At 37.0% G+C, this 25,087-nt stretch overlaps 1 protein-coding gene and 2 non-coding genes across 8 annotated transcripts; 1 reads left to right on the top strand and 2 right to left on the bottom strand.

The window, feature by feature from the left end:
• Positions 1 to 1,507: 1,507 nt before the first annotated feature.
• On the top strand, positions 1,508 to 1,615 carry LOC112712065 (small nucleolar RNA R71). Its single transcript, XR_003157667.1, has one exon. It is a non-coding gene; the product is annotated as a small nucleolar RNA R71 (small nucleolar RNA).
• Positions 1,616 to 11,369: 9,754 nt separating this feature from the next.
• LOC112801736 (putative casein kinase II subunit beta-4) lies at positions 11,370 to 15,820 on the bottom strand. Of its 6 annotated transcripts, none has more exons than XR_003202088.3 (6): positions 15,374 to 15,797; positions 13,564 to 13,782; positions 13,214 to 13,323; positions 12,961 to 13,123; positions 12,222 to 12,403; positions 11,370 to 11,834 (listed from the first exon to the last, which is right to left on the bottom strand). XR_003202088.3 is itself a non-coding variant. In XM_025844653.3 (5 exons), exons 1-5 carry the CDS (start codon positions 15,561 to 15,563, stop codon positions 11,698 to 11,700), a joined length of 819 nt encoding a protein of 272 aa, XP_025700438.1. In that variant the 5' UTR covers positions 15,564 to 15,820; the 3' UTR covers positions 11,370 to 11,697. The 6 variants fall into 6 exon arrangements, 4 of the variants coding, with proteins under 4 accessions (XP_025700438.1, XP_025700433.1, XP_025700440.1 ...); XR_011862422.1 differs by having other exon boundaries at positions 11,700 to 11,834; positions 13,214 to 13,320; positions 15,374 to 15,744; XM_025844653.3 differs by lacking the exon at positions 12,222 to 12,403 and having other exon boundaries at positions 15,374 to 15,820.
• An 8,893-nt stretch (positions 15,821 to 24,713) lies between these two features.
• Positions 24,714 to 24,822, bottom strand: LOC112716963 (small nucleolar RNA R71). The gene has a single exon (XR_003160532.1). It is a non-coding gene; the product is annotated as a small nucleolar RNA R71 (small nucleolar RNA).
• Positions 24,823 to 25,087: the final 265 nt, after the last annotated feature.

Raw genomic sequence — 25,087 nt, 5'->3', positions numbered from 1 at the left:
CAGAGGGATATCCTTGAGCCTTAAACACCAAGGATTCTTCATTCACTTGAATGATCAACTCTCCTCTATCAACATCAATCACAGCCTTTGCTGTGGCTAGGAAGGGTCTGCCAAGGATGAGGGATTCATCCATGCACTTCCCAGTCTCTAGGACTATGAAATCAGTAGGGATGTAATGGTCTTCAACCTTTACCAGAACATCCTCTACAAGTCCATAGGCTTGTTTTCTTGAGTTGTCTGCCATCTCTAGTGAGATTTTTGCAGCTTGCACCTCAAAGATCCCTAGCTTCTCCATTACAAAGAGAGGCATGAGGTTTACACTTGACCCTAAGTCACACAAGGCCTTCTTGAAGGTCATGGTGCCTATGGTACAAGGTATTGAAAACTTTCCAGGATCCTGTCTCTTTTGAGGCAGTTTCTGCCTAGACAAGTCATCCAGTTCTTTGGTGAGCAAAGGGGGTTCATCCTCCCAAGTCTCATTTCCAAATAACTTGTCATTTAGCTTCATGATTGCTCCAAGGTATTTGGCAACTTGCTCTTCAGTGACATACTCATCCTCTTCAGAGGAAGAATACTCATCTGAGCTCATGAATGGCAGAAGTAAGTCCAATGGAATCTCTATGGTCTCATTTTGAGCCTCAGATTCCCATGGTTCCTCATTGGGGAACTCATTGGAGGCCAGTGGACGTCCATGGAGGTCTTCCTCAGTGGCGTTTACTGCCTCTCCTCCCTCCCAAAATTCGGCCATGTTGATGGCCTTGCATTCTCCTTTTGGATTTTCTTCTGTATTGCTTGGGAGAGTACTAGGAGGGAGTTCAGTAATTTTCTTGCTCAGCTGACCCACTTGTCCCTCCAAATTTCTAATGGAGGCCCTAGTTTCAGTCATGAAACTTTGAGTGGTTTTGATCAGATCAGAGACCATGGTTGCTAAGTCAGAGTTATTCTGCTTAGAACTCTCTGTCTGTTGCTGAGAAGATGATGGAAAAGGCTTGCTATTGCTAAACCTGTTTCTTCCACCATTATTATTGTTGAAACCTTGTTGAGGTCTCTGTTGATCCTTCCATGAGAAATTTGGATGATTTCTCCATGAAGGATTATAGGTGTTTCCATAGGATTCTCCCATGTAATTCACCTCTTCCATTGAAGGGTTCTCAGGATCATAAGCTTCTTCCTCAGATGAAGCTTCCTTAGTACTGTTTGGTGCATTTTGCATTCCAGACAGACTTTGAGAAATCATATTGACTTGTTGAGTCAATATTTTGTTCTGAGCCAATATGGCATTCAGAGTGTCAATCTCAAGAACTCCTTTCTTCTGACTAGTCCCATTGTTCACAGGATTCCTTTCAGAAGTGTACATGAATTGGTTATTTGCAACCATTTCAATCAGCTCTTGAGCTTCTGTAGGCGTCTTCTTCAGATGAAGAGAGCCTCCAGCAGAGCTATCCAAAGACATTTTGGATAGTTTAGAGAGACCATCATAGAAAATACCTATGATGCTCCATTCAGAAAGCATATCAGATGGACACTTTCTGATTAATTGTTTGTATCTTTCCCAAGCTTCATAGAGGGATTCTCCTTCCTTCTGTCTGAAGGTTTGGACTTCCACTCTAAGCTTACTCAATTTTTGAGGTGGAAAGAACTTTGCCAAGAAGGCATTGACTAGCTTTTCCCAAGAGTCCAGGCTTTCTTTAGGTTGAGAGTCCAACCATGTTCTAGCTCTGTCTCTTACAGCAAAAGGGAATAGCATAAGTCTGTAGACCTCAGGGTCAACCCCATTAGTCTTGACAGTGTCACAGATTTGCAAGAACTCAGCTAAAACCTGATGAGGATCTTCCAATGGAAGTCTATAGAACTTGCAATTCTGTTGCATTAGAGAAACTAATTGAGGCTTAAGCTCAAAGTTGTTTGCTCCAATGGCAGGGATAGAAATGCTTCTCCCATAGAAGTCGGGAGTAGGTGCAGTAAAGTCACCCAGCACCTTCCTTGCATTGTTGGCATTGTTGTTGTTTTCGGCTGCCATGTGTTCTTCTTCTTTGAAGAATTCGGTTAGGTCCTCTACAGAGAATTGTGCCTTAGCTTCTCTTAGCTTTCGCTTCAAGGTCCTTTCAGGTTTAGGATCAGCCTCAACAAGAATGCTTTTGTCTCTGCTCCTGCTCATATGAAAGAGAAGAGAACAAGAAAATATGGAATCCTCTATGTCACAGTATAGAGATTCCTTGAGGTGTCAGAGGAAAAGAAAATGGAAGGCAGAAGTAGAAAATTCGAACCTATCAAGAAAGATGGAGTTCGAATTTTGCATTAAGGAATAGTGTTAGTCCATAAATAGAAGGATGTGAGAAGAAGGGAAGTGATTTTCGAAAATTAAGTAAGAAATTTTGAAAACATTTTGAAAAACACTGATTAATTTTCGAAAACCAAGAGTGGGAAAGAGATCAAGTGATTTTTGAAAAAGATTTTGAAATTAGAAATTAAAAAGATTTGATTGAAAACTATTTTGAAAAAGATGTGGTTAAGAAGATATGATTGGTTTTTTTAAAAAAATGTGATTGAGAAGATATGATTTGAAAAACATTTTAAAAGATTTGATTTTGAAAATTAATAACTTGCCTAACAAGAAAAGATATGATTCAAACATTAAACCTTTCTCAACAGAAAAGGCAACATACTTGAAATGTTGAATCAAATCATTAATTGATAGCAAGTATCTTTGAAAAAGGAAAGAAATTGATTTAGAAAACATATGATTGAAAAGATATGATTTGAAAAAGATTTGATTTTGAAAAACTTTGAAAACTTGAAAAAAAATTGCATTGAAAACAGAATCTTCCCTCTTGTGCCATCCTGGCGTTAAACACCCAGAATGGTGCACATTCTGGCGTTTAACGCCCAAAACTATACCTTTTTGGGCGTTAAACGCCCAACCAGGTACCCTGGCTGGCGTTTAAACGCCAGTCTGTCCTTCTTCACTGGGCGTTTTGAACGCCCAGCTTTTTCTGTATAATTCCTATGCTGTATGTTCTGAATCTTCAATTCTCTGTATTATTGACTTGAAAAGACACAAATTAAAAATATTTTTGGATTTTTAATACTAAGGAGTAATCAAAATGCAACTAAAATCAAATAACAATGCATGCAAGACATCTAACTTAGCAGTTTGTATACTACTGACACTAATGAAAATGCATATGAGACACATAAACACTCAAACCAAGAGAATTCAAAGATCAGAATAAGAAAACATCAAGAACAACTTGAAGATCCTTAAGACACATGAATGGATGCATGTAATTGACACCAAACTTAAAATGAAACACTAGACTCAAAAATATTTTTGGATTTTATGATTTTGTAAATTTTTTTTGTGCTTTTTTTTTCGAAAATAAAGTGGAAAAAGGTATCAAAATTCTTAATGAGAATTCCAGGAATCATGCAATGTTAGTCTAAAGCTTCAGTCTAAAGAAATTAGACATGGCCAGCCAAGCTTCAGCAGAACATTGCATTCAAGAGCTAAATTGATGAAGATCAATCAGCTTTGGTGATGATAAGAACATCACTTTGAAACACTAGAATTCATTCTTAAGAACTCTGAAGAAAAAATACCTAATCTAAGCAACAAGATGAACTGTCAGTTGTCCAAACTCAACAATCCCCGGCAACGGCGCCAAAAACTTGGTGCGCGAAATTGTGATCAATACTTTTCCCAACACAAATAATCCCCGGTAATGAATCCAAAAACTTGGTGTTCAATACCATGGCGTAAACACAACTTCGCACAACTAACCAGCAAGTGTACTGGGTCGTCCAAGTAATAAACCTTACGCGAGTAAGGGTCGATCCCACAGAGATTGTTGGTATGAAGCAAGCTATGGTCACCTTGTAAATCTCAGTCAGGCAAACTCAAATGGGTATGGTGATAAACGCATAAAACATAGAGATAAAGATAGAGATACTTATGTAATTCATTGGCAGGAACTTCAGATAAGCGTATGAAGATGCCTTCCCTTCCGTCTCTCTGCTTTCCTACTGTCTTCATCCAATCCTTCTTACTCCTTTCCATGGCAAGCTTAAGCAAGGGTTTCACCGTTGTCAGTGGCTACCTCCCATCCTCTCAGTGGAAATGTTCAACGCACCATGTCACGGCACGGCTATCCATCTGTCGGTTCTCGATCAGGCCGGAATAGAATCCAGTGATTCTTTTGCGTCTGTCACTAACGCCCCGCCCTCATGAGTTTGAAGCACGTCACAGTCATTCAATCATTGAATCCTACTCAGAATACCACAGACAAGGTTAGACCTTCCGGATTCTCTTGAATGCCGCCATCAGTTCTAGCCTATACCACGAAGACTCTGATCTCACGGAATGGCTGGCTCGTTTGTCAGGCGAGCACTCGGTTGTCAGGCGATCAACCATGCATCGTGTATCAGGAATCCAAGAGATATCCACCCAATCGAAGGTAGAACGGAGGTGGTTGTCAGTCACACGTTCATAGGTGAGAATGATGATGAGTGTCACGGATCATTACATTCATCAAGTTGAAGAACAAGTGGTATCTTAGAACAAGAACAAGCGGAATTGAATAGAAGAACAATAGTAATTGCATTAATACTCGAGGTACAGCAGAGCTCCACACCTTAATCTATGGTGTGTAGAAACTCCACCGTTGAAAATACATAAGAACAAGGTCTAGGCATGGCCGTGAGGCCAGCCTCCCAATGATCTAAGAACTAGATGTCCGAAGATGATCAGGGAGGTCAGAATCCACTTGAGAGCGCGCCAATTGGGCTTCTGTAGCTCCAGAAAATCCACTTCGAGTGCAGGGAGGTCAGAATCCAACAGCATCTGCAGTCCTTTTTGGTCTCTGGATCAGATTTTTGCTCAGGTCCCTCAATTTCAGCCAGAAAATACCTGAAATCACAGAAAAACACACAAACTCATAGTAAAGTCCAGAAAAGTAAATTTTAACTAAAAACTAATAAAAATATACTAAAAACTAACTAGATCATACCAAAAACATACTAAAAACAATGCCAAAAAGCGTACAAATTATCCACTCATCAAGATGCCTCTTTAGTACTGTTGGATTCATTTTGCCATCCATTTAGACTTTGAAAAATCATGTTGACTTGCAGAGTCAACATTTTGTTCTGAGCTAATATGGCATTCAGAGCATCAATTTCAAGAACTTTCTTCCTTTGAGGCGTCTCATTATTCACAGAATTCCTCTCAGAAGTATACATGAATTGGTTATTTGCAACCATGTCAATAAGTTCTTGAGCTTCTGCAGACGTTTTCTTTAGGTGAATGGATCCACCTGCAGAATGGTCCAGTGACATCTTGGAGAACTCAGATAGACCATAATAGAAGTTATCCAGAATGGTCCACTTTGAAAGCATGTCAGAAGGACACCTTTTGGTCATCTGTTTGTATCTTTTCCAAGCTTCATAGAGGGATTCACCATCTTTTTGTTTGAAGGTCTGAACATTCACTCTAAGCTTGCTCAGCTTTTGAGGAGGAAAGAACTTAGCCAAGAAGGCTGTGACCAGCTTATCCCAAGAGTCCAGGCTATCTTTAGGTTGTGAGTCCAACCATGTTCTAACTCTGTCTCTTACAGCAAAAGGGAAAAGCATGAGCCTGTAGACTTCAGGATCTACTCCATTAGTCTTAACAGTCTCACAAATCTGCAAGAATTCAGTTAAAAACTGATAGGGATCTTCTGATGGAAGACCATGGAACTTGCAGTTCTGTTGTATTAGAGCAACTAGTTGAGGTTTCAGCTCAAAATTGTTTGCTCCCATGGCAGGGATTGAGATACTTCTTCCATCAAACTTGGAAGTAGGTGTAGTATAGTCACCAAGCATCCTTCTTGCATTATTATTTTCGGCTGCCATCTCCTCTTCTTTTTCAAAAATTTCTGTAAGGTTGTCTCTGGATTATTGTAATTTAGCTTCTCTTAGTTTTCTCTTCAGAGTCCTTTCAGGTTCAGGATCTGCTTCAACAAGAATATTCTTGTCCTTGCTCGTGCTCATATGAAAAATAAAGGAACAGAAAATAATAATAGGGATCCTTTATGTTAATAGAAGAAGAAAAGAATAGAAGAAGGAAAAGAGTTAAGAATCCAAACACAAGGGGGAAGATAGGTTCGAATTATTGAGATAAAGAGAAGTGTTAGTAAATAAATAAATAAATAGAAGAAGATGAGAGAGGGAGAAATTCGAAAATAAATTTTGAAAAAGGGTTAGTGATTTTCGAAAATTAAGAGAAGAAAAACAATTAAAATTAAAATTTAAAACAATTAGTTAATTAAAAGAATTTTGAAAAAGAGGGAGGTAATTTTCGAAAATTAGAGAGAGGAAAGTAGTTAGGTGGTTTTGAAAAAGATAAGAAACAAACAAAAAGTCAATTAGTTAGTTGAAAAAGATTTGAAAATCAATTTTGAAAAGATAAGAAGTTAGAAAAGATATTGAAATTGAATTTGAAAAAGATATAATTTGAAAAAAGATATTTTGAAAAGATATGATTGAAAAGATATTTTGAAAAAAAATTTGATTTTTTTAAAATTAAAATTTGATTACTTGACTAACAAGAAACTAAAAGATATGATTCTAGAATTCAAAGATTGAACCTTTCTTAACAAGAAAGTAACAAACTTCAAATTTTTGTATCAATCACATTAATTGTTAGTAAAGTTTTCGAAATTTTGAAATAAAGATAAGAAAAGGATTTTGAAAATAAATTTTAAAAATTTTTCGAAAATAATAAAAAATGAAAAAGATTTGATTTTTGAAAAATATTTTGAAAAGATAAGATTTTTAAAATTGAAAATTTGACTTGACTTATAAGAAATAGTTAAGTTTTAAAAAATTTTGACTAAGTCAACTCAAATTTTCAAAAATTATGAGCAAAATAAGGAAAAGATATATTTTTTATTTTTATATTTTTAATAATGAGAGAGAAAAACACAAAAATGACCCAAAACATGAAAATTTTGGATTAAAACACATGATGCATGCAAGAACACTATGAATGTCAAGATGAACACCAAGAACACTTTGAAGATTAAGATGAACATCAAGACTTTTTTTTTGAAAAAATTTCAAGAAAAGAAAAAACATGCAAGACACCAAACTTAGAAATTTTCAATGCTTGGACACTATGAATGCAAAAATGCATATGAAAAACAACAAAAAACACAAAACAAGAAAATTTAGAGATCAAACAAGAAGACTTATCAAGAACAACTTGAAGATCATGAAGAACACATGCATGAATTTTCAAAAAATGCAAAAGTTTTTAAAACATGCAATTGACACCAAACTTAAAAAATTGACACTAGACTCAAACAAGAAACACAATATTTTTTATTTTTATGATTTTATTAAATTTTTTTCGAAAATAATTTTTAGAAGAAACGAAAAAGAAAAGATTTTTGAAAGATTTTTGAAAACTTTTTGAAAAGAAAATTACCTAATCTAAGTAACAAGATGAATCGTCAGTTGTCCAAACTCGAACAATCCCCGACAACAGCGCCAAAAACTTGGTGCACGAAATTGTGATCATCAACAATGGCGCCAATAGACTTGGTGCTCTCAAACGTGAATCACACTTTGTCACAACTTCGCACAACTAACCAGCAAGTGCACTGGGTCGTCCAAGTAATACCTTACGTGAGTAAGGGTCGATCCCACGAAGATTGTTGGTATGAAGCAAGCTATGGTCATCTTGTAAATCTCATTTAGGCGGACTCAAATGGTTATAATGGTTTTCAAAATTAATAATAAATAAAGCATAAAATAAATATAGAAATACTTATGTAAATCATTGGTGGGAATTTCAGATAAATGTATGGAGATGCTTTGTTCCTGTTGAATCTCTGCAACATACTGCTTTCTTACTTTCAATCCTTCATACTCCTTTCCATTGCAAGCTGTATGTAGGGCATCACCATTGTCAATGGCTACATCCCATCCTCTCAGTGAAAATGGTCCAAATGCTCTGTCACAGCACGGCTAATCATCTGTCGGTTCTCGATCATGTCAGAATAGAATCCATTGATTCTTTTCCGTTTGTCATCACGCCCAACAATCGCGAGTTTGAAGCTCGTCACAGCCATTCAATCCCTGAATCCTACTCAGAATACCACAGACAAGGTTTAGACTTTCCGAATCCTCAAGAGTGACCGCCAAAGGGTTATACCACCAAAAGGTTCTAGCTTATACCACGAATATTCTAGTTAGGGAATCCAAGAGATACTCGCTCGTTCTAAGGTAGAACGGAAGTGGTTGTCAATCACGCGTTCATAGGTGAGAATGATGATGAGTATCACGGATCATCACATCCATCATGTTGAAGTGCAACGAATATCTTAGAATAAGAATAAGCCGAATTGAATAAAAGACAGTAGTACTTTGCATTAAAACTCGAGGTACAGCAAAGCTCCACACCTTAATCTATGATGTGTAGAAACTCCACCGTTGAAAATACATAAGTGATCAAGGTTCAGGCATGGCCGAATGGCCAGCCCCCAAAGTCTAAGAACTAAACGTCCAAAGATGGATGCTGAGATAAAAGACAAAAACCCAGATGTCTAATACAATAGTAAAATATCCTATTTATATTAGACTAGCTACTAGGGTTTACAGAAATAAGTAATTGACGCAGAAATCCACTTCCGGGGCCCACTTGGTGTGTGCTGGGCTGAGCTTGAGATTTACACGTGCAAAGGCTTCTTTTGGAGTTAACCACCAAGTTGTAACGTGTTTTTGGCGTTTAATTATGGTTTGTGACGTGTTTCTGGCGTTTGACTCCAGAATGCAGCATGAAACTGGCGTTGAACGCCAGTTTGCGTCGTCTAAACTCGAACAAAGTATGGACTATTATATATTGCTGGAAAGCTTTGGATGTCTACTTTTCAACTCCGTTGAGAGCGTGCCATTTGGAGTTTTGTAGCTTCATAAAATCCATTTCGAGTGCAGGAAGATCAAAATCTAATAGCATCAGTAGTCCTTTGTTAGCCTTCTATCAGAGTTTTGCTCAGGTCCCTCAATTTCAGCCAGAAATTACATGAAATCATAGAAAAATACACAAACTCATAGTAAAGTCTAGAAATGTAAATTTTTCATAAAAACTAATGAAAACATCCCTAAAAGTAGCTAGATCCTACTAGAAAATACCTAAAAACAATGCCAAAAGGCGTATAAATTATCCGCTCATCAACAGCTAAGAAGGAATATAATATAACACATCATGTCATTTAAATCAGCGCATCTAAAAGATTCCAAACAGAGACTAAGTCAAGACTGTCCAACCAGTGCATATGTCTACATATTTTTGTCATGTCTTGGCAATACAAAGAAATAATGCAGTTGCAATGTTAAACATGCAGGTTTTACACACAATACATCAGGTCTAATAAGCATAAAGTGATACATATTAATTACAATTTAAGCAGAGAAGTATGAAATGGGAAAAACACTAACAAAGCAAATACGTACTTCAGTTTCTCACACTATTAGAATGCCATTTTAAATTTGTAATAGCTGCTGATATCTCATAACAGTTATATATGCTCCTAAAAAGCTATGTTTACTATGCCGAAGGTGTGGAAAAAGTGTCTATAAATGAAAATTGTAATAGAAAGATTGGCTTAATCGTGTCACACTTGATATGACAGAATTCAATGACGTTCGACTTTCAACAGCATACCTTGACTTCAAGAGTCATAAGTCGGACCATATATATGTCATGAATTTTTAAATTAGAATGTAACCTTTGCTCTCTTGCGTTTCTGTCCTTCTTTGTTGGCATTTTGAGTTGTTGTCGCAGCTTGCGTGACCTCGTTAGGGCATCGAGTCCTCCGGTGCCCGAGTTTCCCGCAAGAACTGCACTTTCTTTTCTTCTTGGCAGCAGAAGTGTCGGGTTGACTGCACCAACCCGTACCTTTAGTTCTAACATGAACTGGGTCCTTCAATCCGTTTTCAGTTGCCGTTGTGAATTTCTAATGGAATGTCTCTTCCTTTGTCTCTCATCTTCTAAGCCATCCACCATAGTTTGGAGTGAAAGGAGGAAGGTGGGGTTTACGGTTGGTGGCAATGGTAAAATCTATGAAAAGAGGGTTGAAATTTAGAGGAAGGATGTTGAGATTAGGATTAGAAAAAGGGTAATTTGAGATTTTTATGTGATTTTTCAGTGTTTGGATAATTTTATTGTACAAAACCATCTTTTATGATTAAAAATGATAGTTTTTTTTTATTGGTAAATTTGTTAGTATTTAAGAAATAATAGCTTACTTAAAGTTAAAATTTTCCTATATGTCTTTTTTATTGCATTTTTGGTCGGATCCGTTCCCAATTTTTTTTTGTCAGCTATTGGTTCCTCTTTTTCCTCTCACTTTCATCAAAATAATTATTTAGGGTCGTAAACATCCATTTCTTTCTGTCATAGACTATCTTTTAGAGGTTTGACCCACCAAAATGGCGAACCGAACGTTCTTTAAAAAGCCTATCCCATTGAGTCAAGCCTATCTAACTATGCATTAAAAGCTGGGTAAAAACAAGACAAAAAACGAAAAGAAAAGTGTACGACTACACATTAGAGGCCCACATAAGAGTAAAATATGTACATTTCTCAGGAATTTTAATAGCACAGCAAACTTTATACCACTTAATACTTGGTAACATGCCAATGAGCCTTGGCTCTAGTGGCATTTCTCCCCCCTCCCCACCTCAAGGTCTAGGATTCAAACCCTAGAGAATGCAATTGAAAAAAAATTGTGAAAATATATGAAGAATGTATGGGTGTGTTGTGTACCTAGGATTGGGAATTGTCCAATCCATTGGGGTACCTAGGATTGGGGGTTGTCTAATCCACCGACCAAAAAAAAAAAAATACTTGGTAACATGAATCAAACACAGCAATAATACTCGGTACGGTAATAAATTGTATAGAGTGGTTAATGCCGGACCCTAGTGACAATATGCATACCTCCTAAAAAATACAAACAAGGGTTCAAGGACAGGTCCTCAGTGGAAGAACCCCTTAACTTTGAGGTTTGAGCGTGTTAGTGTGCTGTGTATTTTATGTGATATGAGCAAATAATATAACAATAAAAATCATCTTACTTATACACAACAACAACAACAAAGCCTTATCCCACTAAGTGGGGTCGGCTACATGAATCAAACGACGCCATTGTGCTCTGTCATGTATCATGTCTACAGAGAGACCGTTTATATGTAGATCTCGTTTGACCACCTCATGGATGGTCTTCTTAGGTCTTCCTCTGCCTTTCGCCCTTTGTCCATCTTACTTATATACAAATGATCAATATTAAGACAAGAGAAAGCCATAATAAATATGATGTGAAGCTACATAACAGAACAAATAAAGTAGATCATTATACGTTCATCCAATTCAAGTTGTTAAACTAAAAAATATCTATTCCAAAAAGTTTTACAAAAGCTCACTGAATTTGAAGCAGAAGGCAAAATTAAGCTCTTGCTGACTTCACTTGTTTGTCACTGCATATATATCTTTACAGTTTAAATAACAGGAGCATCTACATTGTACTGATTTGTAGTAAAATGAAAAATCCACTGGGTGAATATTTAAAGGAATATAACAAAAGACTAAGCTAAACAAAGCATGTGTGCAAACTGTTACTTAGATGAAAAAGGTTGAAGTTGAAATGGCTTTCAGCCTCAGGGCTTGTGAACTTTGAAACCAAAAACTCTAGGAACGTAACTCTGTGACTGCAACGGCTTTTGCGGCTTCAGATTTGAGTAAGTCATCAAGAAGAGGTGAGGAAATGTAGTTCCAAAATACGCGCCATCCATATCTAAACAAACAGGTTAAGGAAATTTGCATATAAAATACAGGATAATGTATGCTTTCACTGCAAACAAAATTGATCTCACAATCATATGCCAAAACGTAGAGTAATATAAAGATATAAAAAATATTCAAGATCGAATAATAAGAAACTCCAAAAGATTAAAATAAAAATGGAGAAGAAATTCTCAGCTAAGATTGAAAAAACCTAACAGACTGATATACTGATCTAGTTAGGAAGAATTCACACACAATAGGTTTACATTGAGCTGCGAGCTACCAGCAATATCATAGACAATACCACTCAGCATTCTTGCGTTTGAAAAACGTGACACTAACTTGCTATTAGGTAGGGAAGACAAATCAAAGGGTTCTGTGTATAATATCGATTAACCTTAGGGGAAGACAATATGATATAACTTGGGATCCGAGGAAAGGCCGCACCCAAAGGGTATAATGTAAGCAGCCTAACTTGATAATTGCATCAGTAGCTGATTCCACAGCTTGTACCGGTGACCTTGAAGTCACATGGAGACAACCCAACGGTTGCTCCAAGGCTCCCCTTCATGATATACCCTATAAAAGATCAAGCAAAAATTTCTTTTATCTCAAATCACTCTGTTATTTGTCTATGTTTGAATTCTCTATTTATAGTGCAACAGATACCTAGGAAGGTACCATACTTCCATAGGTAGCTTAAACATCATGTTTTGTTTTCCTTAATCACCATACTCCATTACATGACAAAATTTAGTCTCAGGTAAAATCTAATACCAGAACTGCAGAAGATCCAAGCAAAAGAATCAATTTAGGATTGGTGATAAGTTCTTAGCATCTTTTTATTGTAAAATAACCACACATGTAGGCAGAACATTTATGATCAATATATATATAATTGTTAATTATACAGCAATTACAAAAATAAGGAAACCAAATCAATTCAACACAGGACAAAAGTGGAACACCAAAATGCCAAAAGTTTTTCTAGCTGGAAAGATGAATAAAAGAAGTCGTGAGAACAAGTACAATGTGCATGGTGCAGCAGTTCATGGGAATAAGTATAACAAGAACAATTTTAAGTAGACATTATAATTTTTTAACAGAAGCTTAACAAGATGTTCAAAGGATACTACCTTGATACTTGGAGCGCGGGTAGTAAATGTCTTCACACTTGGGGCAATATATTTTGACAGTGCTTGCCCTAGGAATGTCTGATTGACCAACCGGAAGACAAGATTGCCCACAGCAGTAAACTCTTGGACATCTGCCAAAGTCGAAGCTCTTGTACTTATCTAGCTGCAGGTAATGCAATGTCGTTCAGTGCCAACTCCATTTACACAAAACCATAAAGAAAGGATAGACGCAAAGTGGGAACAAAAATTATACCATTGTAGCCAACCCCTTGCTTGTCAAAATGTACCGGGCATGAATCAAACCATAAAGCATCTCAGCAGCAGATTCAATTAATTCATTTTGTTCTTCCGTCAACATGTCTTCTACATATTCCAATCAACCAAAATATAGCATAATATAAATTAATTTCAGAATGGCGTAATAGATAATCAGAGCTAAATCCATATCAATGTACAATTTGAATTGTTCAAGAGGACAACATGATGTGGTTCAGTTACAATACAGTGGTAACAAGTAACAACACAAGTAATTTCATCACAAAACATCACCAACATTATATACTTTAAAACAAAATTCTGGAAAGAGGAAAAACAGAAGATTACCATGGGAGGATTCAACATCCAAAATTAAATCAAGCGCATAATCATAGTAAGGAACTTGACTGCTTAATCCACAGAGGTTGAAATCATCTTGTATGTAATCATCATCAACTTCACAAAAAAATTCATTTCCTCTCAAATTGCAAAACCATGAAATCCAAGAAGTGTCATCCCCTTCAGAACCACTAACATCTGATTCTTCGCTATCAGTTTCAGATTCCTCTGCAGTCAATACATAAATATGCATGTCAGTTACTCAAAAAGACGGTCTCATCTATCAGCATTTATATAGTAAACATGTCCTTTGCCCCCGACTCTGTTGCTCTTTTTAATTCTCAGCTCTCATATCTCAAGCAAACAAGGTCAGCTTACGAAAGCGCTAGCAAATTTTCAATTTTCGACCGACTTTTGTAGAACCAACAACTAGCCAAAATTCTGCCAAAAGCATTTAGGCCTTGTTTGCTAAGTGTCTCCGGCTAGACATATAGACACACTGGGAAATAGAAACCTGGTAAAAAAGACATATAGGCTGTGTTTGGTTATTGGGGATGAAGATTCAGAGGGCAAAGACGTTTGATTATTGGGAGAGTGGACCCAGAGGAACAGAAATTTGTGTCCATGTGAAGGATTGGGATTAAGAGGAAGGGACTGAACTGTTAATGAAATTGTATTTACAGCATTTCATCATCCTTTTTTTAAGATATTCCCATTTTGCCTCTGAAATATTCTCATTTTAAGTTTCGCCTACTATAACCAAATGATACAAAGACACAGAAACCAAATTTCTTGGGCGAAGATCCAATCATAGCCTATATAGAAACAATCAAAATGTGGTTATTCCGAGACAAAACTTGTTCAATTTTCTATCCATCCAAAAAATTAGGGATAGAGACACCATTTTATTTGTCTTGTCTTTGTATCCGATCTTTGCATTTTTTTTTATCGTGATACTTACCAAAACACTCTTAAGGTCCTAAATAATCAATTAGTGGACAGACATAAGTCCTCCAATACCCTTCTATGATGTCCCTTTCATTTCCTCTGATTGAAATTTTGAATGGACTGGTTTTATTACTGTTTGAATATGCCATAGTAATGGCATCAATAGTATCAACAATGCAAATTAATCTCTCTACACTGGCTTTCCTATACAACCACGAATCTGAAAACCTAGTTCCACGAGTTTACTCACTGGCTTTCCAGAAATATTGTACAATATCTAATTACTTGGATACAAAAACAAGATATTGTGTTTTCCACCGGGTAGACTATGTAACATCATCAATAGTATATTGGGACTGATCCTTTGAACATCAAAAACATTTATAAACAATATTCCAGAATCCATTCTGCAAATAAACATCTTGTTATTACGAATGTAAGAAAGTGACATGTTTCGCCTTAAGAACTCTCTCAGGTAAGATAAATCAGATCAATTAACCAGTCCTATGAAAAGAGAAAACTCTCCGAAAAGCCTAAATTGTTAGAACAGGACCTATGATTGAATGGTTTTAAAAATCTAACAAGACTCCTAACACAATGACCTATTTACTATTCATGATTCAAATTGATAAAGACAAGCAAAATGCACGTATGAAAAGGGGGCCAAAGACTAGAGGCATTAAATTGGTAGGCCAGGAAATAATCATAACAATAATAACAAAATGTGGGCGGAAAATTCCATCATCTTCAACCAAATTCCTTAGCCCCCAGAATATCCATAGACAACAACATATAAAAACAGATCAGATCAAACCTAATTGAATAATTATAAAAAGCAAGACGGAGAGAAAGAGAGGGATTATGAACGAACCATTACGATGGTGAGAAGTGGAATTGTTGGAGGTCTTATGCGTGTGATGGTTTAGGGAAGTGGAAGCAGATGAACGGTGTTGGTGTAGGTGCTTATCGAGAGCATCGTTGATTCTCTTTCGATCAACCTCCGTCGTTGTAGCACTAGTCTTCGACCCAACACCACCACCTTTCTCTCTCTCTTTGTACATACCTTTCTTTTGTTCTGGAATCTGAATAAACAGAGAGAGAGAGAGAGAGAGAGAGAGAGAGTGCTTTATATACTAGTATGTGTTGTGTGTATGAATGTATCTATGCTTTTTGTTCTCTCATTATCAGAAGCAGCTTCGTTCTCATGTTATGAATCGGAAACGAGTTAATTTATTTAAATTTATCTATGTGCTTTTTGGTTTTAGATTTGATAGTTTATCTCTCAACACTCTATGGTCTATGCTATATGCTCTGCTACGGTGTTTAATTGTGTTTGTGCGTCGCATGTGATGATTGGCACATCTTTTTCTGTTTTAACTATTTCCATCGTGTCACCATCCTCTTTTATCACCATTTTTTTATGGAATTCTCTCTTATGAACTTAATTTTGATATATTTATAAGAATATATAATTAAATTCATTAACTCTGTCTATATTATATTTGCAGTACATAACCGGTCTCAAGTTCGGATAAAGGAGAAGGATTGTGTTAGATCTTCGACAGCAAACATAAAAATTTTGTCGAGTTTTCATAATATGGATCAAAGACGTTATTGCATTAAAGCTAGGTCGTTGTCTAAAAGAAACGCGTTGTATGGCTCGCATACAGTGTCAAATAAGCAAGAGATGTTGAATCGATGCTCGGATGTAGTGTTAAATGAGCAAAGGTTCGCATTTTTGTGAACGGACGATGGTAAATAAGCTAGTTCACAAAGAAAAAGATAAAGGTCGGGACGACAGAAGGTTGAGAGTTGGGACATGGAACATAGGCACTCTAACAGGAAAATCTATGGAGGTGGTGGATACCATGACAAGGAGGAAGATTAACATCATGTGCCTACAATAAACAAAATGGGTTGGTGCGAAGGCTAGGGAGTTGGATACTTCCAAGTTCAAACTTTGGTATACAGAAAAGATGAAGAATAGGAATGGGGAAGGTATTATCGTAGATAAGTAGTGGAAGAAAGACGTAGTGGATGTCAAGAGGGTGGGAGATCGGATCATCTCTATCAAATTTTATGGTGGAAACAGGTACTTTTCATGTGATTAGCACCTATGCATCGCAAGTGGGTTCGGAAGAGCAACACAAGATAAGGTTTTGGGAGAATCTCGAGAGTTTGGTCCAAGACATACCTTCGAGAGATAAGATTTTCTAAGGAGGAGATTTAAATGGCCATGTTGGAAGAGAAGTGACTGGGTATGAAGGTATTCACGGAGGCCATGGTTTTGGGGTAGTCAATACCGAGGGTAAAACTATTTTGAACTTTTCCTCAACCTTTGATCTCCTTATCGGAAATACAAGTTTTAAACAGAGAGGCGAACATCTTATAACATATAAGAGCGGCATGACAAGCTCTCAAATCGATTTCTTCTTGTTGAAGAGAGTCAACCGTAAATTTTACATTAATTGTAAACTTATTTTGGGAGAGAGTTTAACAACACAACATAAGATGCTTATCATAGATTTTCGCATTGAGCAAAAGTTGAGAAAAAGACATCATACGAAGAACCCAAGGACGAGGCGGTGGCAGATGAAAGGTGAGGAATAAAGAAGCTTCCTAAGATGGATAGAAGAGGAGGCAAAGTGGGATGGAAACGGAAGCACAGAGGAGATGTAGAGAGATATGGTAGAAGTTATCAAAATAACAGCAAAAGAAAGTTTTGGTGAATCTAGAGGGATAGGACAAAGAGACAAGGAACCTTGGTGGTGGAATGCGAGTATGCAAGAAAAGATAAAGACAAAAAGGGTGTGCTTTAAAAAATAAACAAAAGTGGCTGTAAGTGAAGCAAGAACAAGAGCATATGAAGGTCTCTATCAGTCCTTAGGTACGAAAGAAGGAGAAAAAGGTATATATAGAATCGCCAAAGAGCCGTTAAAGAAGAAAGAGAGACTTGAATTAGGTTAAGTGTATAAAGGATAAAGACGGGGATGTGTTGACTCAAGAGGAGAAGATCAATGAAAGGTGGAAGAGCTACTTCTACAAGTTATTTAATAAAGGACAAAAGACTCTTCCGAGCCTAGGTCGGTTGTGCACGAGAGAAGAAGATCAAAATTTTGACTACTATCGAAAGATTTGAGACTTTGAAGTAAAAGAGGTTCTAAAGCGGATGAAAAATGGCAGGACAGTTGGACCCAATAATATCCCAATTGAAGTTTGGAAGGGCCTTGGAGAGAAAGGCATCATTTGGTTAACCAAGCTTTTTAGTGTGATTTTAAGGTCTAAGAAGATGCCAGATAAGTGGAGAAAAGAACCTTGGTACCTATCTACAAGACTAAAGGGGATATACAAAGTTACAGAGAATCAAGCTCATGAGTCATACCATGAAGTTATGGGAAAGGGTGATAAAACGGAGGCTGAGACAAGAGATATAAGTAACAAAGAACCAATTTGGTTTTATGCCAGGCAGATCCACCATTGAAGCAATATACCTGCTAAGAATGATGATGGAGAGATATCATAGTAATAAAAAGGATTTACATATGGTGTTTATTGATTTGGAAAAAGCATATGATAGGGTGTCAAGGGAGGTCTTATGGAAGGTTTTAGAAAAGAAGAGAGTAAGGATCGCATATATTCGTGCAATTAAAGACATGTATGATGGGGCTACAACTAGTGTGAAGACTCAAGGTGGTGTGACAGAGGAATTTTCTATTGGTATAGGATTACACCAGGGATCATCCTTAAGTCCATACCTTTTCACATTAGTCTTAGAAGTACTCACAGAGCATATCCAAGAGCCTGTACTATGGTGCATATTTTTTGCAGATGATATCGTCCTTATGGGAGAGTCAAGAAAAAACCTAAATAAAAAGTTGGAGTTATGGAGAGAAGCTCTAGAAGTGTATGGTCTGTGCATAAGCTGTAGCAAGATGGAATATATGGAATGTAAGTTTGGCTTATGAAGGAAAAATCCTAATATAGAGGTGAAGATTGGAGATAACACCCTACAAAAGTTAAGATTTTTAAGTATCTTAGGTGCATCATACAAGATAATTGAGAGATTGAACAGGATGTAAATCATAGGATCCAAGCAAATTGGTCAAAATGGCGAAGTGCATCTGGTTTTATATGTGACAAAAAAGTGCCTTTAAAACTTAAAAGTAAGTTCTATCGCACTGCTATCAGACCAGCTATGCTTTATGGTACAGAGTGTTGGGCAACCAAAGGGGAACACGAACATAAGCTAAGTGTGGCAGAGATGAAGGTGTTGAGATGGATGAGTGGTCATATGCGATTCGATAGAATAAGGAATGAAGATATAAGAGAGAGAGTTGGAGTAGCTTCTATTATGAAAAATATGGTAGAATCGTGTCTCAGGTGATTCAGACATGTGAGAAGAAGACCGACAGAGCACCCAGTCAGGAGGGTGGATGAGATGGGAGATAGACAAGGGGTGAAAGGGTGAGGAAGACCTAAGAAGATCATCCATGAGGTGGTCAAACAAGATCTACATGTAAATGGTCTTTCTACTGACATGATACATGACAGAGCTCAATGGCGTCGTTTGGTTCATGTAGCCGACCCCCCTAGTAGAACAAGGCTTTGTTATTGTTGTTGTTGTTGTTGTTGTTGTTGTTGTATATAATTAAATTCACTAAAAGGAAATTACTTTTTTTTTCAAAAGTAACGTTATATTTATTTCATTGTGAAAACAAACAAATATACGTGTTCGAATGGGACCAAATAAAGAAATTGGTAAAATACTAGTACTCACTACACAAGTTATAGAAAAAAGGAAAAAAGAAAATTAAATCCCTAGAATTAGAATTGAACTTGAGGGGACAATGTGCCAGAATGAAGATTTTGAAGCATATTGCGTGCTGCACTATTTCGTGAGAGAATAACTCTTCTGTCTAAAAATGAACTTGCACTTATTCTTTTAGATGCACCAACAGGATATGCCAAGTTCTTATAAATTTGGGTTCATACAATCATACCCAACTATTGGAGTTGAGCGTTTTTCATCAACAAACTTAGATAAAACTTATCCCCTTCTTCATTCATGGGAAAACTCTGAAATATGCTTCTTTGCCAAATTTCTTACGCCTTTGAGCAAGTGAACAAACAATAAATGATTGTTTCTAAGCTATTATTGCATTTTGGATAGGTGGTTGCTCGATTTGGGAGTCTTCAGTTCAAATTGGCCACCACAGGAAGACTTTCATGAGCAGCACGCCAAAGAAAAATGAGTACTTTTGAGGAAAGCTTTAGTTTCCAAAGTTCAGGCTAGAACCTGTGGTGGACATGGAGGTCTAGGCAGAGCTCTATAGGAGGTTGAAAAAATTGGTAAGCTACTTGATACCTAATAGATACTTCATACTTCTTTTATCTGTGAAAGATCTATCGGATTTTATCTTCATCTTCCTCTAATCTAATTGAAAAAATATGTTGGCTTATATAATTTGAAAAAATTGATGTTACCAGTTGTTGATTCTATTATCTATTACTGCCTAGCAATTTTCTAACCCAAGTTACTATGTGAGTAGGATTAGGGGAACCTAAAAGAGAAGGAGATGAGTAAGGTTGGGAAGAGGGGAGGCATGGATCAGTGTAGACCCGGATGCTATTCTTGGTACCGACTTTCCAAAGAATGCCTTTCTCTATGACTTTGCGACCTTCCAAGATACTACGCTAACCCTATGAAGGTAATGTCCCTATCTCAGCTCACATAACATCATAGAATATTTACCTTTAAGCATTTTAGCCAATAGAGAGTTTAGTTGTGTGAGAAGCCGCCAACACTACTTACCTAGAAGAGCCAGATTCTGGGCTTTGAGATCCTTAAATCTCAAATCACCCTCCTTTTTTGGTCTTGACATCTTCTCCCAACTCACCCAGGACATCTTTCTTTCTTTCCCTTTTTGACCCCACTAGAACTTGTAGTGTTGTGGATATTCTGAATTAGAGAATCCAGTAACTTGAAACAGGACAAAGTATAGATGGGGATGACTTCACCCACAACTTTGATCTGAACATGTCTTCCTCATATTGAGAGTAACTTCCTCTTCCATCCTTCCACATGCTTATGGACTTTATCTTTTATCTCACCGAACATGACTTTCTTTGATTCATGAACAATAGAAGGCAGCCCTAGGTATTTATTTTGTGCACCCACCTGAGTAATGTTCAACCATTTCACTAGCTGTAATCTTGTATCTAAGGTGGATTTTTACTAAAAAATGTTGCCGTCTTATTAAGATTTACTTTCTGCCCACTAAAAACCTCATAGGTCCTTAATAAGTCTAGAATATTATCACACATGGTAGAAGAGGCTTTAAAGAAAAGAATTCGTTACGGACTCGGGTTCTGACCTTAGCGGCCTAGCGACGATTCGACCCTCAAGCTCAATTTGCCCCTCTGAGTCCAAGAATCCGGAAACTTCTAGATAGCCATAAATCTCTCACCAGCATTTAAATTTGAATACAAATTATATTTTTCCCAATTTAGAAGATTGGAGGAAGGAAAAACACTTATATAAGGGGAGTCTCAAACTCCCTTTGGTATGCGACACACGAAACCTTAAAATTCTACCTCTTAAATCCATTTTGACTTAAGCATTAGAGTGTCGTTGTAGGTCACCTCCTCCCTATTTCACTACTAGACGCTGTTAATGCGAAATTTTTCAAAATCACAACTCGGCAAGTGCACTTAATCGTATCAAGTAATACTACAGTGAGTGGGTTATCGTTCCCACAAGTATTAAAGGACTAAGCAACAATGATTAATTGATTATTCTAATTAGAAAAATCATAAAATAGAAATATGAGGGAATTAAACGTGAACAGAGGCAAATAAAATAGCAAACAGTGAGTGAAAATAATAATGATGAGAATCTTAAGGTTTCAGAGATATTCACTCTCTAGGAAAACAATCTTTGTGTTCATTTATTTAAGGCATGCAGAGATCAATCACGACAAATCATAAATGATCAAATTTCAATTCCTTGACAATTCAATTTCTCTTTAACCTAATTAATAGCTAATTCCTTATTTAATTATTTAAGAAAATAGATGAAGCATAAATCTGATTTAGTTTCAAATAAGATTCAAGAATAGTCCTTAGGTTGAATTATATGTCATTTATCCAAGCTAGTCCTAAACAATTGAAACTTATAAGAAAGAATGATTTCCAAAATTTTTCTACTCCGAATTTTATGTCACTTATTCAAACTAGTGGGAAATATGAAAAAGTTACAAATAGGGTAAACCAAGGACGAATTCACCTTCATCAACAGGAATCTACCCTTCAACTTAAAAAGCAAACTCATGGAAATCATGGAGGAAAATAGGGACCTTTTCACATTGAATCCGGTTGACGTGCTGGGAATAGATCTAGCTTTGATGTCTCATTGGCTAGTCGTAGATCCCAAAGTCAAGCCAGTAGCCCAAAGAAGAAGGAAAATGTTCGTTGATTGAGCAACCGAAGTTAGAAAACAAGTCAAATTACGTGACCTGGTTGACCAATGTCGTGGTGGTTAAGAAGGCGAATGGCAATTGGCGAATGTGCATCGATTACATAGATTTGAACAAAGCTTATCCAAAGAACGCCTTTCCCCTGCCAAAGATTGACAGACTAGTGGATGCCGCCTCGAGACACTAGTACCTCAGCTTTATAGATGCCTACTCAAGGTACAACTAAATACCAATGCACAAGCCGGATGAGGAGAAAATGGCATTCATGACTCCCGAAGGCACGCACTGCTACACAGTCATGTCCTTCAAAATATTGACAACATGCTAGCCAAGATGAAAACAGGCAACGAGCTCATTAGTGACCTCAAGCTCATATTAGGCACTCTAAGGAAACACCAAATGCAAATTGATCCAACAAAATGCGCATTCAGAATGGAGGCCAGAAAATTTATGGGCTTCATGATCACATAACAAGGAGTAGAGGCTGATGCCTGAGCATTTTATACCCGTTTTCTAGTTGTTTTATATTATTTTAATTAGATTTTATTTACTTTTACTTGGTTTTTGTGTAAAAATCACCTTTGGATGCTACTTTGAGTTTTTCTTGTATTTTTATGGTCTTAGGTGAAATTTGAAGCAGTTTGGAGAAGCCTGGGGCTAGAAAGGAACATGCTGGCAGCTCCCCCTGGGCGCTGAACGCCCACCTGGCATTCAACGCCAGCAGGCGGGCATAAGGTTAGAAGCGCGCTTCCCTCTCTGGCGTTCAACGCCCAAATCCTGAAGTTGAACGCTAGATGCAGTCCGTTTCACACTCAATTGGGCCTCCAAGTGGATTTAGCACTTATTAGTTTTATTTATCTTATCTTTGTAATCTTTATTTTTTAAATATTATATTTTAGGTTTAGCATTTATTATTAGGTTAGTATTTAAAGGAGAAGATCAATTAGGTTTAGGATCTTCTCCCCTCTACAACTTTTAAGAACCCTGTTTTCTTTGTAAAGTTATGAGCAACTAAATCTCCTGGTTAAGGTTAGGAGCTCTATTTATTTCTATGGATTAAGATTATTACTCTTCTATTTTAGTATATGTTTGATTCAATTCTAAGGTGTATTTTCGTTCTTAATCTAATGAAACTAGGTGGAACGGGAGTAGGACCCTTTTTCTACATGGGTTCTTGTGATTCTCGGGAGAGATCACTTGAACTACAGCTTGAGAACACACCTCCTAGATGGCTAATCCACAACCTGTTGGGGATAAGCAGCATCTATTCAGCTAGCATTTGGGGTGATTAGGGCCTTTGTGGTATAAACTAGCTTTCTGAACTTCACCCTCCAATTTGAATTGAATGACCACAGAAATGGCATTTGATGAGGATCAGAGGAGATTAAATCACTAAGGGATTAGGGTTTAATCACTTACAGTTTCCCATAGAATGAATCATTCATTGTTAAAATAGTTAGTAAGAAGTTTTAATCCGGAAAGATAAACATCTCCGAGACATTAACTATTTTCTTATATTGATTTTACACCAATTTCTCATTGCTTTCTTCATTATCTTGTTTTATGCGTTTTCAACAACAACTCCTTTTACTGTTTGCCTGACTAAGTCCAACAGGATAGCTATTACTTACTCAGTCCGACAATCCTCATGGGATCGACCCTCACTCACCTGAGGTATTACTTGGATGACCCGGTGCACTTGCTGGTTAAGTTGTGTGAGTCCTAATTTTGCGCACCAGTTTTTGGCGCTGTTATCGGGGATTGTTTGTGATTGACAACTACCGGTTGTCTGGATGCTTAGATTAGGTATTTTACTAGTTTTTATTTAATTATTTTCCTTTTTTATTTTCGATTCCTATCTTGTTTATTTTTTTATTTTTGATTTTTATCTTATTTATCTTTCCCTTGCTTTTCAAATTTTGTTTTAGTTATTTTATTTTCATTTAATTTCAAATCTTAAGCTTGATGTTTCTTTAGTGTCTTCTCTTTCTTTTTGAATTTCAAAAATTTTTAAACCCCTTTTTTTCCAATTTTAAAAATCTTTTAGGTTAAATCTTCCATCTTTATTTTCAAATTTTTTTGGTTAATTGCTTATTTTATTTTATTTTAGAATATCTCACTGGGAGTTCTCTATACTTTGACATAGAGGGTTCCACTTTTTCTTTATTTCTTGTTGTTTATGAGTAGGAACAGGGACAAGGAACCCCTTCTCGATTTTGATTCTGAGCCTGAAAGGACCTTAAGGCAGCGTTCGCAACAAGCCAAAGCTTACAAAGCCGGAGAGAATCTCACGAAAACTTTTGAGAAGGAAGCTGAAGAGACCACTATGGCAGCTAATGCAGGGAATCCGAACGCTGAAGAGTAAGAAAGGAAGATGCTTGGCTCATACACTGCACCCACTGCTGACTTCTATGGGCGCAGTATATCTGTACCTGCCATTGGTGCCAATAATTTCGAGCTCAAGTCTCAATGGTCACTCTAGTGCAACAGAATTGTCAGTTTCATGGACTCCCGTAGGAGGACCCCAACAAGTTTTTATCTGACTTCCTACAGATCTGTGATACTGTTAAGACAAATAGAGTGAACCCTAAGATTTACAAGCTCATGCTCTTCTCCTTTGTTGTAAGGGATAGAGCAAAGCTGTGGCTGGATTCTCAACCCAAGAAAAGCCTGGATACATGGGACAAGGTGGTCAATGAATTTATGACCAAGTTTTTTCCATCCCAGAAGCTGAGTAAGCTTAGAGTGGAAGTCTAAACCTTTAGACAAAAAGAGGGAGAGTCCCTCTATGAAGCCTGGGAGAGATACAAGCAGCTGATCAAGAGATGTCCTTCCGACATAATTTCAGATTGGACTAGGCTGGAGATCTTTTATGATGGCTTTTCTGAGATGGCCAAGATGTCATTAGATCACTCTGGAGGCGGTTCACTATACATGAAGAAGACGCTTGAAGAGGCAAACTGGCTTATTGAGATGGTTTCCAACAACCAGTATATGTACACTTCTGAGAGGATCCCTGTAAACAATGGGACTACTCAGAAGAGAGGAGTCATGGAAGTGGACACACTAGACGCCATCTTAACTCAAAATAAGCTCATGTCCCAACAGAT

This window comes from Arachis hypogaea, chromosome 1, assembly GCF_003086295.3.
Source record: "Arachis hypogaea cultivar Tifrunner chromosome 1, arahy.Tifrunner.gnm2.J5K5, whole genome shotgun sequence".
NCBI classification, from domain to species: Eukaryota; Viridiplantae; Streptophyta; class Magnoliopsida; order Fabales; family Fabaceae; genus Arachis; species Arachis hypogaea.
The sequence above is the reverse complement of the archived record's forward strand: the minus strand, read 5'-3'. Positions and strand labels throughout refer to the sequence as shown.